Source organism: Quercus suber, unplaced genomic scaffold (genome assembly GCF_002906115.3).
Source record: "Quercus suber isolate HL8 unplaced genomic scaffold, Cork oak 2.0 scaffold_720, whole genome shotgun sequence".
NCBI classification, from domain to species: domain Eukaryota; kingdom Viridiplantae; phylum Streptophyta; class Magnoliopsida; order Fagales; family Fagaceae; genus Quercus; species Quercus suber.
Genome location: NW_027070160.1, coordinates 203,897 through 218,069, shown reverse-complemented (window position 1 = coordinate 218,069; position 14,173 = coordinate 203,897). Strand labels below are relative to the sequence as shown.

Here is a 14,173-nt window from a genome sequence, read left to right as displayed (position 1 = left end):
ACTCAAACCTACTTGTTTTTGGTGAAAGACACTTACCAAGGCTTTTGGTTAAACACACTTCCCATCGCTTTTGGTCGTACCCAAATGAAGCACGGGAGTTGAGCTCACCAACTACGCAAAGAATTACAGAGACTTGGTAGTGTTAAAATATATGACACCAATTCTCCATTAAAGATAAATAAACAATTTTCTTTCCATAAATTCAAAGGCAAAAACATCTCCAATATTTGTTTTTTAAGGTCATAATTCAGCCAGCTCAATTCGTTCTAGCCCCTACTCAGTTCTCTTGCCCTGAAGCTAGGGATCATCCTAGCATTGTCACGTAACTGGCAGGAATTTTATTTCTGTTGTCATGCCAAATTGAAACAACACAATACCTTTCACTGGGCAAATAACCTTTTTGACCTTAGGAAAGTCATCTTTTCACAATAAAAATCAACTAATAAAATCAATACTATATATATATATATATGTATAGGGCATAACATTTTACATTTTTAATTAAAACTAATACACAATTAATCAATCATAAAATAGATGGATGGCAAGAAGCAGGTTTGAAGCATGGACGGCAAACAATTAAGATGAAAATGTTGGGTCACTCGGGTGCTCTTCAAAATGTTATCTATGGTATGCAACTCATACATTTATACAGTCAAATGATAAAGCACTAAGCACCCTTGCTGCTACTCCACGGCTTGATTACGGCCACAACAATGATTGCAACAATGATAAGAAGGATGATAATTGCAATGCACATCCATTTCCTGGAGTTCTTCTGTAGCTTCTTTGCCTTTTGGAGGGCAGTATTCCCTTGCTGCACATGATCTACTGCACTTGAGACCTGAAAAGGAGAGTGAAGACATACATACATGGTTAATTATGTTATCTACCCAAACAATGTCACTCCATGTTGCTTTAAACTGTAAACTCCTCAAAGAAATTCATGGATGAATAATTGTTTGAGAGAGTAATTCAATTACCTGTGACTCTATGTTGTCAAGCATTTCCCCTTGTGCATCCACCAAGACCGCCATATCCAGAAATATCTGCACTTCACAGAATTCAATAAACCTATCATCCGAAATTCTGCTACAAACCACAAATGTAAACCATAATCATTAAGCCCAACATAAACACAGATAGACAGATTTTCTACATTTTATTGCATTTCAAAAGATGGTCCATATCTACTTATATTTAAAAACAAGCAATAATCTTTCCTCTTTTTTTTTTTTTCGAACTAATCATAAAACTTGAGTTACCTCCCATTTAATTTATAAAAAATAAAATAAAATCTTGAGTTGCCAACAAAGAAAGGAATAAATTAACATAAACTTTGAAGAAGATTGAGCAGTGCTAAAAAGGATCTAGGAGTGTCAATGTTCAACCCAACCCGCGAACACGACACGAACCCGACACGGGTTTTTTCGGGTTAGAGTTGGGCCTTAATGGGTTTGGGTCATAAACGGATCGACCCGAAAGCGACACGATAAGAAACAGGTCATAAACGGGTCAACCTACGTAACCCGCAATAGACACGTTTGACACGCCAATTTATTTGTGTCAACCCGAAATGACCCACTTAATACAACTAGTTTAACTCATATAACAAATAAATATTTATTTTATTTTAGATTTGTCAAATACCTTTTGTATCCAACATATATTTTAAATTTAAAAAGAGAAGTGAGTAATTACAAAAATTTACAAGGGATATAATTGGAAATTGAAACTTTACAGACCTTAGAACTACTAATACTTTTTTTTTTTTTTTTTTTTTTTTTTTATAAAACTTACACAAATAAATGAAACTTTACAGACCTTAGAACTAATAATTTTTTTTTTTTTTTTTTTTTTTTTGTGGCATAAAACTTACACAAATAAAATTGGATGAGCTTGTGGAAGAAGTTATGAATTTAGACATCAACAATGAATCTATGGATGATAATCATGGTCATAGTCAGGATTAGTTTACTGTTTGCTTAAATTCTTTTAATATTGATATTTAGCATTTAGCAAGTTCCAAGAATTATTTCTAGATAGATGTTATATTTAATATTATGCAGGTTGAAATGGGTTGTGTTACATTCGTATCAATCCAAAACGACTCGTTTATTAAGCGTGTCAAATGGGTTGGATCAGGTTAACCCGCTTTATTAACAGGTCGGGTTAGGGTTAAAAGATTATGACACGATTATTAAATAGGTCGGGTTAGGGTTGAGCCATTTAGTCGAATACTCCTACCTCGACACGACACGAACCCGACACCCTAACCCGATTTGACACCCCTAAAAGGATCACTACTCTTGGACTTGGACAAAAGCTCATTATCCATTACACAGCAGATCTCATACTACAAAATACCCAAGAAAGCAATGAAAGCCTTTGCCAGATGACTTCAATACAAAAACATAATTTGTGTTTTAGTAAGCTATATGATTCCTTGACGAGACTGAGAATGAATTTGGACTCCAGTCTCCTATTTCATAAGCAAGTAGAGATGTGTAACAATACCTGCTACGCACATTCGCCATGTGACTATAAGGTTGCACAACTTTATTATTGACTCTTTGACTCGGTCATTACTAACCTAGACGGCTAAAGTACACGTGCCTTTTTTTTGTTCCTCTCTCTTTCTCTCTCTGGTGGTCTTGTGATGAAGGATCTTTAGAGATTCAGCACTAAATTAGATTTGTTGATGAGATCTTGAGGAGTCTGAATAAGTTTTGATGTTTAAGGGTTTAGGTAAAGAAAATATTGAATCTTGAATATATTTGATGGGTTTTCTGGTGTCAAAACAATAAATGGAATGTGAAATAAAGAAAGATAAAAGTAACACTAGGCAGTCATTACGCAGATGGAGTATTCAACATGTACTACGAACCGGAAATAGGACAGCCCATGCCCTGCCTAGACATGCAAAAAAATTAGATGATATCATAGTGTGGCTCAAGGAAGTCCCGGGGTTTTTCACCCCTTAGTTTCAAGGTGATGTACCCACAAACATTGATAGTTATCAACAAAGACCCAAGTTAACTTTGCTTCCAAAAAAATAATTCTTAATACCAAGATTCAATAATAGCTAACATAGCTTATGAAATGTGCCAAAAAGCATCATATCAAAATTAAACCACAGTTCTTAAATATTTTGGTATTTAATCTTGTGTTTTTTCAAACTCTATCGTCTGCACCACCTTGTTTGACTCTTCTCCTACCAGGGGGGCCTGAGCCATCATTGAGAAACCACTCTGGAAGAGCTAGATCCTTAATTGTGTCCATACCTATGGCCCTTGAGTGTATTGGCAAAAAGATTGGTGTATCTCTTTTATGCCTAAGACACCGGACCATCGAATCATGAATGAATAAAGGCATGAGACAGAGCCTATTAGCTAATGATTCTGAGGCCTTAATTCTAGACTGGAGGGGACACCCACAAGCCTTCGCTCTTGCTCACTATCACTTGAACAACGGAATTTAAAATGTAGTATGTCTTTAATCAACTCAAGTCTCTTTAATGACTGTACATCCTGATTGATTTTTTTTTAGGCCACTAACTTTGCCTAAAGAGCCTCTTTAACACTTTGGCTTCACAATCTATTTTGACTGGCAGGTCAAATAAGGCTATATGACTGTTTTGACCACCAGGTAGGGCTTGATGACCATATGACAAAACACTAAGCTCAAGAGCTACTTTGACTAAACTCAGGTTTGCATGAGCATAAGAAACTTATCATTGACAATGTAGAGATGGTAGAGAACCCCATAAAGCAAAATTCAAAAAGTAAAATGTTATTTAGGTCACAAAAATTTTCCCATTTAACCATATCGGCATTGAAATCTGGGCTGCACGGCAGTGGAATAATATAAATTAATACGTTGATACAGATCAATGCAAAAAATGAATAATACCTGTTGTAAATCGAGAAGCTTCCTCTCCACTTCTCTAACTGCATCATGGCGCTCATGAATTTCTGCCACAGTGGCCATTATCTGCAAACACAACCAAAGTGTACAAAACAAGGCGTGGCCAATTTAAACAAATTTATCTTCACATAGAAACTTACTGTTAAATTTGAAGTAAAAGGAGTGACTAACCTGGCCTCGCCCTTGTTCCTGAATTGCCTTCTGGAAAATTTGTTCACTGTCTCCAGTCTCAATCAATCTCTCAATTGTCTGGTCATTGTTCAAGTAATCAGAAAAAGACCTTAAAAGGTTATAGGTTTACTAGGAATTTTCAAGAATGGAACAAATGTCACCTCTTCATCAGCTCTTGTGCCCGTTACTGACAATCATGACACCAAGAGATTCAAAGAGGTTAACTCCCTTTCATAGAAGATGCAAATCAAACAGCGGATATATAGCCATTGATCAGTAACAAATGAAGGTTCAAACCTGTAAAGACACGCCTCTCAACAACCTCGCAATATTCTTGATGGATAGCTTCCCGTAAAGTCTGCATACATTTTTAAGAACTGTAAATTTGAGATTGCATAAGAACAATGAAAGGGAAACATACCATCCAACAAAAATGTCTGATCACCAACCTGAAATTCAGCCATCTTATCCTTCAACTTCTTTTTCAAGGAACTGTAACAAAATATCACAGACAAGAAGTCATATTTGGTTGTCTTGATCAATAGAATCCATTAAGACAAGAAATTATATCAAAGATGGTGAATAAAAAGATTCCAACCCCATGAAAATAAATCATGCAAAATTCAAACAGAAAGACAACAAATGACTCTTTCATTGACTTATCCAACAGTTGCACATTATTTTATTCATCTCATCTATCAGGTGGTCCTATTGGAATCAATTTAGGGATTCACATTTGGAATGTTCTTTTTCAATATTTATGTATCAAATTTACTAGTCAAACTCTAATAATTATCTTGTTACTTTTGTTTTACTGATCACAGTGTGTTTGGATGAGATTAATTTTATTGGTTTATTTATTTATTTATAGGTAATCAAAGTTTTATTGCATAAAAAGAACAGCATGTTCACGATGGTGAAAACTTTGTGCTTATAACAAATACAGGAGATACGAATGGATGTAGAAAATCAGAAATGGAAATACATTGTGTAAAACCCCAAATTCTAGACTACTGAAACAAAGTCCCAATTAGAAAGACTTCAAAACATCTGCAGATCTCACAGTATCTTCAATAGTACGAGTGTTCCATTCCTGCCAAATTAACCACATAAGACAAGCTGGAACCATATTCCAAATTTTAGAAAAGTGCTTCCCCAGCCAATTCCTCCATCCAAAAAGAAGAGAGGCTACTATCTTTGATATCAACCACTGGATCCCAAACATCAAAAAAACTTCACACCACAAAGCAGAAGCATACTTACAATGGAGCAAAAGATGATCTACAGTTTCCTCATCACAATGACACAAGCAACACCAATTAGCCAAAGATAGACCTCTTAGAACAAGATTACCAATGGTAAGAATTCTGCCCCCAAGCGGCCGTCCATAAAAAAGAAAAAGAAAAAAAAAAGACACTCTAATAGGTACCTTTATACTCCAAATGCTCTTCCAACGGAAAGAAACACTAGGAGGGCTAGACAAAATAGACAAAAAATTATAAAAAGAATGCACATAAAAAAACACCAGACTGATTCAACTTCCAAGTCAAGGTATCATCTCTGTCACCCCTTGGCATATTGGAGTAAAGATGCTCAAAAAAAGAACACTCCAACTCCCAATTGTGAAAAGCTCGGCATAATTGTAAATTCTAGCTCCTATTACCCCCTTCTATAGCAGAAACAACCAAATAAAAAATCCAAACTTCTTTAGACAGAGTGAGCAAAAAGATCTGGATAGAGATCCGTCAGAGCAGGCCCACTCTAGGGGCTGTACCAAAAACGAATATGATGGCCATTCCCCACTACATATACCTGCCAAGAAACCCTCAGCACCTACTCTAATATTCTTCCACATACCACTACCATGGGTTCCTCTAACATCCCTAGTACACTAGCCACCACGACCCACTCCATATTTGGTTGCTATAACCTGACGCCATAACCACTTACAGAGCAAGGCTTGGTTAAACAACCCAACCCTTCGTATCCCAAGCCAACTACCTCCACTGGTAAACAAACCATGTCCCACACAACTAAAGAATGTTTAAAAATTTCCTTAGTAGTCCCCCAAAGGAAATTCTTCTGAATCCTTTCCAATCTAGCCGCCACTGCTTGAGGAATAGTGAACAAGGATAATAAATAGGTAGGAAGGCTCGAAAGAGTACTCTTTAACAAAGTAAGACTGCCAACCTTATTATTAAAAAAAATAAGTTGTGTAAAAGTACAGCAGTGCCTAGAACAAGTTAAGCATAAAAAAGTAGTTCATAAGCTGGCAGTATAAATAAGTTGGAATTTTAAGCTAAAACAAATAGAAACAAAAAGGACAGTTTTTCTCCAAATCAGGTTGGAAGTATCTCCTCCAACCCATTACATGGCAGTTCATAAGACCATACACATGTATTTTTCACACAACTTATTAAATCATTTAAAGAAGTAACATAACTATTAAATAGGTCATGTGATTAACAGCTTATGTGAATGCTCATTTGATTTGACACAAAGTGCATTGTAAGAACTTTCCTCCAGACCAGTTCAGACTTCAGAGCAAAATTCTATCGAAACTAAAAACACATTTTTATTTTAAAAAAAAAAAAAACTGCAGAAGGTAATTGGAGAGGAGTAGGGGGGAGGGGGGGGCGGGGGGGGCGGTTAAGTTCATACAACAGATTTAACAAAACCAAAAACACTTCACAAACAGAACAAGCAAAACCTATGTCCTTGGTGAAATAATTGAAACTTAAGGTATTTTATCTGCTGAGACTTGGGAGATCCCCAAGAATAACCTACCAATCAGATGGTTTCAAGTACCTGCAGGTGTCATAAAGTTGCAAGACCTGTACCTCGCAAAATAAAAAATAATGAAAAGAAAAAAAGAAAAAAGCCAATTAAACATAACTGCCTCTACCAAGCATGTTTTGGGGGCAAATCATTGGTGATCTCCTAACAACGCAGTTCAAAATTGATTTTCCCTTTTTGACAAGTCTCATCATAGCATAGCTCACAAAGAAAAAGAAAAAAAAAGAAAGAGAGAGAGAGAGAGAGAGGCTAAATTTGAGTGTAACTTACATAGTTGTTGCCATTCTCGTTCGGTCTACAGCTGTTCCTTTTCCACAACCAGGCTTCTGCCTATTTGTTAAATTCTGGACCACAAAGAAAGAGGAGGCGTGAGGAGACATCACATGAGCAACCCATGCACTTAAAACCAATGAAAGCAACAAACAGTGTAACCTCTTTGTCGAGTCCTTCGATTTTTGATTTTATGTAACGGGAAACTTTTCCAACTTCATCAATATCTTTCTCCATTCGCTGCTTGATTGCTACACATAAGGACAGGAACCATCATAATTATTGAGTTAAGAAAAACAAAAATAAAAGACAAGTAGGTTAAGGAAAAAATGGATTCTCAAAAACAATAAATCCCCTTTTTAAAAGTAAATCAATTATTCCATATTTCCTCAAAACTAAGAATCGCTAACTTCAAATAATTTCCGCCTTAACTTCAAAAAACATAGTAGATACTGCTTGAAAATCATTAATAAAATAATGAAAAATATGATCTTTCTGATAAGTAAAATCAATGAACACCACAAACCTGGCTTCACATTACTAGTTTATCAATTAACTTGGGCTTTGTGCTAACCACAATAAAAGTATCCAAACATAGCTTATTTTAAGCAACAAGGGAAAACACAAAAAGATCCCCTAGGGTTAAGGTAAATATCAAATAGACTCACTATAGTCTCACTCTAGTATCATTTTTTTTTTTTTTTTGGGGATAAATAACGTAAGAACTTTTTATTAAAGAATAGCACTAGAAATGAACTACAGTGGCAAAAATTAAGTACCCAACTTACAATGATCAACTAGAACAGGGAGGGATAAGGAAGAGCAAGAAGGTAAGAATAAGCTCCATTCAAGGAGAGTATGGAAGAAAAAGGACTTTATGTCAAGGATCCACCGTTTAGAGTCCTCAAAGCATGACTAGTCCATTAGGTATCAAAAATCCTAATCATGACTAATCCTTTGGGGTATAGCATAGATGTGGCAAGTAAAAATAAAACAATGCATACCTAATTATGAAACACTCAAACTTTGCATGAATATCAACAGAAATGCAACAAGTAGAGATTACCTTTCATCGCAGGAGCCTTAGTCACAGCCTTGGACTCTTCATGTGCATCCTGCAGACATGATTTTCAAGAATATAAGAGCATAAGCACATTTTACCCAACATTCTTTTCTGTCATGGAAGAAACCATTTTCAGAATGTAGCACCATCTAATCATCTACGCATTCTTTTGGATAAGATACGATGCTCATCAGATACTACAACTAATGCTGATTCAAATTTTCTCAATAATGCCCTACCCCTACATAACTTCTATTATCATGTGCTATAAATTTTTTCCCTTGGAAAAGCATTTGGAAGCAGAAGATCTCTTCTAAAGTGGCTTTCTTTGTATGGACCGTTGCCTTGGGGAAATGTCTGACAATTGACAAGTTAAGGAAAAGAAAGGTTTGCATTTTGGATTGGTGTTATATGTGCAAGTGTAATAGTGAAACTGTTGACCATCTATTCCTTCATTGTCCAGTTGCTCTGAAGTTGTGGAACATGGTTTTTGGTTTATTTGGAGTTTGTTAGGTTATGCCAATGTCTGTTGTTGAGCTTTTTGCTTGCTGGCAAGGTCAATTTGGTCGCCATCGCAATGGAGATATATGGATGGTTGTTCCTCATTGTTTGATGTGGTGTATTTGGAAGGAAAGAAATAGTAGGTGTTTTGAAGACAATGAGCGTTCTATGCTTGATCTCAAGCTTCTATTTTTCAGAACCTTATTGGACTGGTTCTCAATGTGGAGAAACCAACCTTTTTCTTCTATTTTGGATTTACTTGATTTATGTAATTTTTGTATTTGATATGTACACACCCTTGTATACTTCCTGTGTACTTGGGTGTCTCTCTCTTTTTGATTTCAATAAAGCCTTATTACTTATCTAAAAAAAAAAATCATGTGCTATAAAATGATAATTTACTATTTTAAACATTAGGCTCAATTAAACTGCATACAATTTTCTATTATGTGAAGAGGAAATTACAATGCAATACAAGATTTTGTTTACTTTTGAAATACCTGCATTTGTCTTTTATAAAAGAATGCATACATACATAGAAAGAACCACCATATCAAACTTTTCTTCCACATGGCCCATGGAGGATTGGTTAGTAGCATATGCATCAAACTCAATTTTCACATCATGTGTATCCTTTAATTGTTTGCTCTCTTGGATAAATTTCTTTTCATCAAGTAGTGACTCCCCAATAGGCTATATCCACTACACACGGTTCAAATATCCCATCTTGTTGTTTTAGACTTTGTGGTACTCTTTATGTTGCTATAGTATTACAGAAACATTTGTCAGCATGTGTACTTCTCCAGCTTATGTTTTGGTGGTAGGCACTTGATGTTCCTTCATCACCAAGTACTCATTACCAGAGTTGTCTCCTGTGTGGGAATCATTAATTTTATTGTTAACTATCATCCTTTGGGAGTATCTTTGCAGACAAGTCTTGGACAGCTTTAGTAGATTCCCTAGGGTTGGTTCCATGGTAGACTAAGACTTAGAACTAGAAACTATGCAAACACTGGTTTTGTCTTATTCAAATTGTGCTACTAACTATTTGTTCCCTTGTCTCTGACTGTTTCTTTTATCTAAAAAATAAACTTGGTGAGATTGGGAGTATATTTCATTTGATAAGACTGGTAGATATTCCACTTGAAGTTTTTCTTTTATTTCTTCCCGATAAGTAAGAGGAGGCTTGTCCAAAAGGCAAAGGTTCTCAATCTTGTTCCGGTAATCCATTGCGTTTTATTTTGGCAAACCTAATCCTCTTGTTATTTGATAAATCTATTTGTTCAAAGAATTGGTCCATCTCATGTAACCAAATGTTGAAAAGCCATAACCACCAAGCAAAGGTGCCTCTCATATCACCATTGTGTACTAGTATAATGAATTCCAACAAAGAATTGTTATCAATACCTGAACTTCTTGATGTGGGCTATAGACTGGATGTTGCTAGGTGCAGTCCTGAATCATGCCTGCTGGATTAATCATCTTGTGATTGGGCTCCTTGGGCAAACAAATGTCAAAATAATGGGTTGTGTATACAGAATGTCATATGGGCATACCAAGATCACTAGTCGTCCAGTTGGGCCTTTGGGCCTTCCTAGATGGGACTGTCAGCGTGGCTGGGCATCGTTTTTTCATTTTACTTTTTTCTTCTGCTTTTTTATGGTTCTTTTTATGGTCAAGGGATTGGGTTGGATAACACCCCCAACATCTTGGTGTCTAGCAAATAGGAATATCTACTCCATACTCAAAATAAAACCAGACAAACAAAAAGCGAGTGAAAAGTTCGGTACAATGGAAGGATAAAAAGCCCTGACATGTTAAGTGAGATGACACCCCCACGTAAGTAAAATATTGCAGTCACATAAATTACAGAACTCTTATGAGCAATGCATTGGCAGAGTATTGGAGTCCAACTAAGCTACAGATTATGGTTATTCTAGAACTACAAGCCCTCCACCATATTGCAGAGCACATGGCAGGGAATTTCTCTGTGTACCTGCCCCTTCAGCTCTAAGGGTGGCTCATCCTAATTTTTCCTCTTACAGTCATATGTGTAATGGGACACATACCCCTCTACTCTCAAACTATTTTATAACCATGTTTCCATTTTATTCACATTATATTTTGTAAGATTTTTCTAAAGCGTATATCTAGAAAAATAAGTTCCAAGTGACTAGATAAGTATCTTTGAGATTTTAGTGGCTGTGTAAAATTGACTCAAATAGAAATTCAAATTATCCAATTCTATAGTAGAATAGATCTTAAAAACATGGTTGCTAAACAGTTATGGCAGGCTGGTAAATGACATAATAACCTTGGCCAGCTCAGAATGTGGAATGTGTAAATCCTTACCTGGAGCTTTTTTAGTAGACTGTCCAGCTTCCCATATTGTTTCTCAATCTCTGTAACCTGGAGACACCAAGATATGGTATAAAAATCATAGACTTAAGATGGTAATACCATGGATATGAGTTTGATAAAGCCCATATACAGATGGATTATAAGATAAATACAAAAGAGAAAGAAGAAAATGACATTGATCTTTAATCTTCCCAGGAAGTTCAGGGTAAACAAAAATCTAGCCAAAGCACCTGCTTAAAGAAACTCTCCAAACCCAGCTCTCCTGAATTCATTGAAGCCTGTGCACCTAGCTCTATATCCCCACCTCTAGAAGCTTGACCCCGGGGGATCTCAAATGAGTCCTGCAACATCAAGTCAACAGAAACTCAACAAGCCTTAATACTGAAACTTCGGTCAGCTACAAATGCTTCTTTTTTTTTCTTTAAACCATTCAGATCCATTGAAAGGAAATACATGAAAATGGTCTAGACTGAAGAAAAAAAATACAAAAATAAATAAATAAAAGACATCGACAAAAATTTGAAGTTTGTGTAACACGTGCTAGGGGAGGAAATGTGCTCTTTTCAGCCTATATATGCATTTATTAGATTCTCAAAAAATTTGTAGTACCTAAAAGAAGTACTGGAATCATCTATTATTCTCATATATACTTAGGATTCCAAATTAAAATGGTAATTTGGTCCTTGTGAGGAAACCATGCTGAAAAGATTCAACCTTGTAAACCTAAATAGAAAACATTTATGTGAATGCTTTACCAATTTACTCCTTAGATATAGGCGTACATTAATGAGCATCCAAAATTTATACACGAAAAGCATTCTAGGCCCTATAGAGATCACTACCAGCAGATCCCGAAACGGATGAAACCAATATTCCAAAATCCCACCACTGGAAGTTGAGATGAAATTGAAGACTTCTTGAAAAAAATAAATAAATATTTAAAAAAAAAATTGATGCAACCAAAATTCCAAAAGCCCACTACTGGAAGTTGAGATGAAAGTGAAGACTTCTTGGAAAAAAAAAAATATATATATATATATATATATCTCTGGCTAAATCTATGATGATGCCCCATTCCCCCATTATAAGATATTGTGAGTTAGCAACCTATTCAAAATGACAATATGTATCACCTGGCACCAATACACAGGAAACTGACATCAAGGTGAGAGAACTAAAATCTAAATATAGGAAAGTAGCTACATCCATTGCTCTAAGAAAGAAAAAGGATTTCCAAGCGTTTAGCTGATTTATGAACAGATGAGAGTGACGGACAGACTTAACAAAAAAGTATGGTGACAAAAAGTCGAAGTGACTTCACCTCTTCATTTTTTATTTTTCTCTTTCTTTGTTTATTTTTTAACTCATAGCACACACTTCATTACATCAAACTTTTTCTTTTTTTTTTTGGTTACTCTCCTAAATGTTGAAAATATTTGCAAATGAATTAATGAAGTACATTTCACAACCAAAGCTTGGTGGCTTAGAATTCATTTGAGTAATGCTAAATGGAGCAACGCTTACATGTACATAAATTGGACACTGCTAGACATTTGAGACCCCAAAATAAACTAAAACTCTCAAGAGAAAAATAAATAAATAAATAAATAACCACACTAGGATTTCAATGAAATCACAAGTATGCTAATATTTTTTAAAACCTTTCAAATCCCAAACAACACCCCCCCCCCCTCCAAAAAAAAAAAAAAAAAAAAAAAAAACAACAACAATATATCATTAGACTGCTGAGAGAACCTTAGGGAAATGCCAAACTTAAGAGCTCTAGATCTTCAAATTTAAGGACCCCATGAAACTAAGATCTCCACTTTAACTGAGCCTAATACAAGTAATTAGCTTAGTTAGGTAAATCATCTTCTTTTTCTTTTTTCTTTTTTTTACCTTACAATAACATAAAATATATGATTCATATTCTTTTTAAATGTCCTAAAATTTTCAGAAAAAAAAAAAAAAAAAAACATTCATATATCTTAATCAATATTATTTTATATCTCACCACATTACCAACAAAAACAAGATCCATGAAAATTTTTCACATAATTATTCAAAAAAATAAAAATGTTATAGTAATTCTCAGTATCTGACTCATCTTTTATTTATTTATAATTTTATTGGATTCAATAATCAAACTCAACTTAATTCAAACTAAAAAATAAAAAAAAAGGTCCCCATTTGGTTGCTGAGAAAAATGAAAAAGAAAGTACAAGAATTCTGCAGTCACGCTAAACAAGCTCATTAAAGATTTGAATCCAAGCAAACAGAAAATATTATATTCCATTAATTAAAACACGATCCAATGAAACAAGAAGCTCCCAAACACGTCCAAACAAACTAGCCAACCAAATCACACAGATTTCGTCAAATAATTAAATTCAGAATTAAAATATTAAATATTAATAATAATAATAATAATAATAAGGTATTACCGTTAAGAGGTCGTTCATTGTCGAAGTGGAGCTGAGAAATTTGAAACTGGAATATTAAAAAAAAAAAAAGGGTAAAATGGAGCTAGGTGAGGTTAAGACCTGGTTTAAGAAAAAGCCAGGTCTGAAGAGTTTGGAAGAGAGAGAAAGAGAGAACGGGAATAATGTTAATGTATGGGTTTGAGAAAGTTGCCAACAGAACAGATCAGTGACAAACCGTGAAGGCAGGCTTTGCTTGCAATTTTTTGTCTTTTCTTTTTCGTCTTTTATTTATTGCGTAATAACGAAGTTTCAAGTTTTAATAAATTTTGAATGAAATAGAGGGTATTTGCGTGATAAATACATTTTAAACACATGGTTTTTTTTTTTTTTTCTTTGGGTGGGGTGAGGTGTGGTGGTGTTATGGATTTGAAGCACACAACACAACACAACATTCAAAGAGGTTTAGAGCATGTTTGGAAGAGAAAAATTGGAAAACCAAGCTCAAAAAATTTCGTTAGCTAGTAATGTTTCCAAACTATTTAGAAAACTAACCTCTTAAGTATAAGAGACTTGATTTTGCTCTTTGAACTCGAGCCACAAAGCCTCGAGTATAAAACACTTGAGTTCCTACTCTACACATTTAAAGAAAAAAGATAGAGGA

The 14,173-nt window shown here is 34.9% G+C and overlaps 1 protein-coding gene across 2 annotated transcripts; it reads right to left on the bottom strand.

Annotated features, from left to right (window-relative positions):
• Window positions 1-435: 435 nt before the first annotated feature.
• Window positions 436-13,772, bottom strand: LOC112003900 (syntaxin-132). Of its 2 annotated transcripts, none has more exons than XM_024036124.2 (13): window positions 13,534-13,771; window positions 11,320-11,430; window positions 11,081-11,137; window positions 8,231-8,279; window positions 7,327-7,415; window positions 7,165-7,238; window positions 4,548-4,590; window positions 4,396-4,456; window positions 4,260-4,285; window positions 4,099-4,176; window positions 3,913-3,993; window positions 984-1,049; window positions 436-844 (listed from the first exon to the last, which is right to left on the bottom strand). In XM_024036124.2, exons 1-13 carry the CDS (start codon window positions 13,549-13,551, stop codon window positions 671-673), a joined length of 927 nt encoding a protein of 308 aa, XP_023891892.1. In that variant the 5' UTR covers window positions 13,552-13,771; the 3' UTR covers window positions 436-670. The 2 variants fall into 2 exon arrangements, with proteins under 2 accessions (XP_023891892.1, XP_023891893.1); XM_024036125.2 differs by having other exon boundaries at window positions 731-844; window positions 984-1,054; window positions 13,534-13,772.
• Window positions 13,773-14,173: the final 401 nt, after the last annotated feature.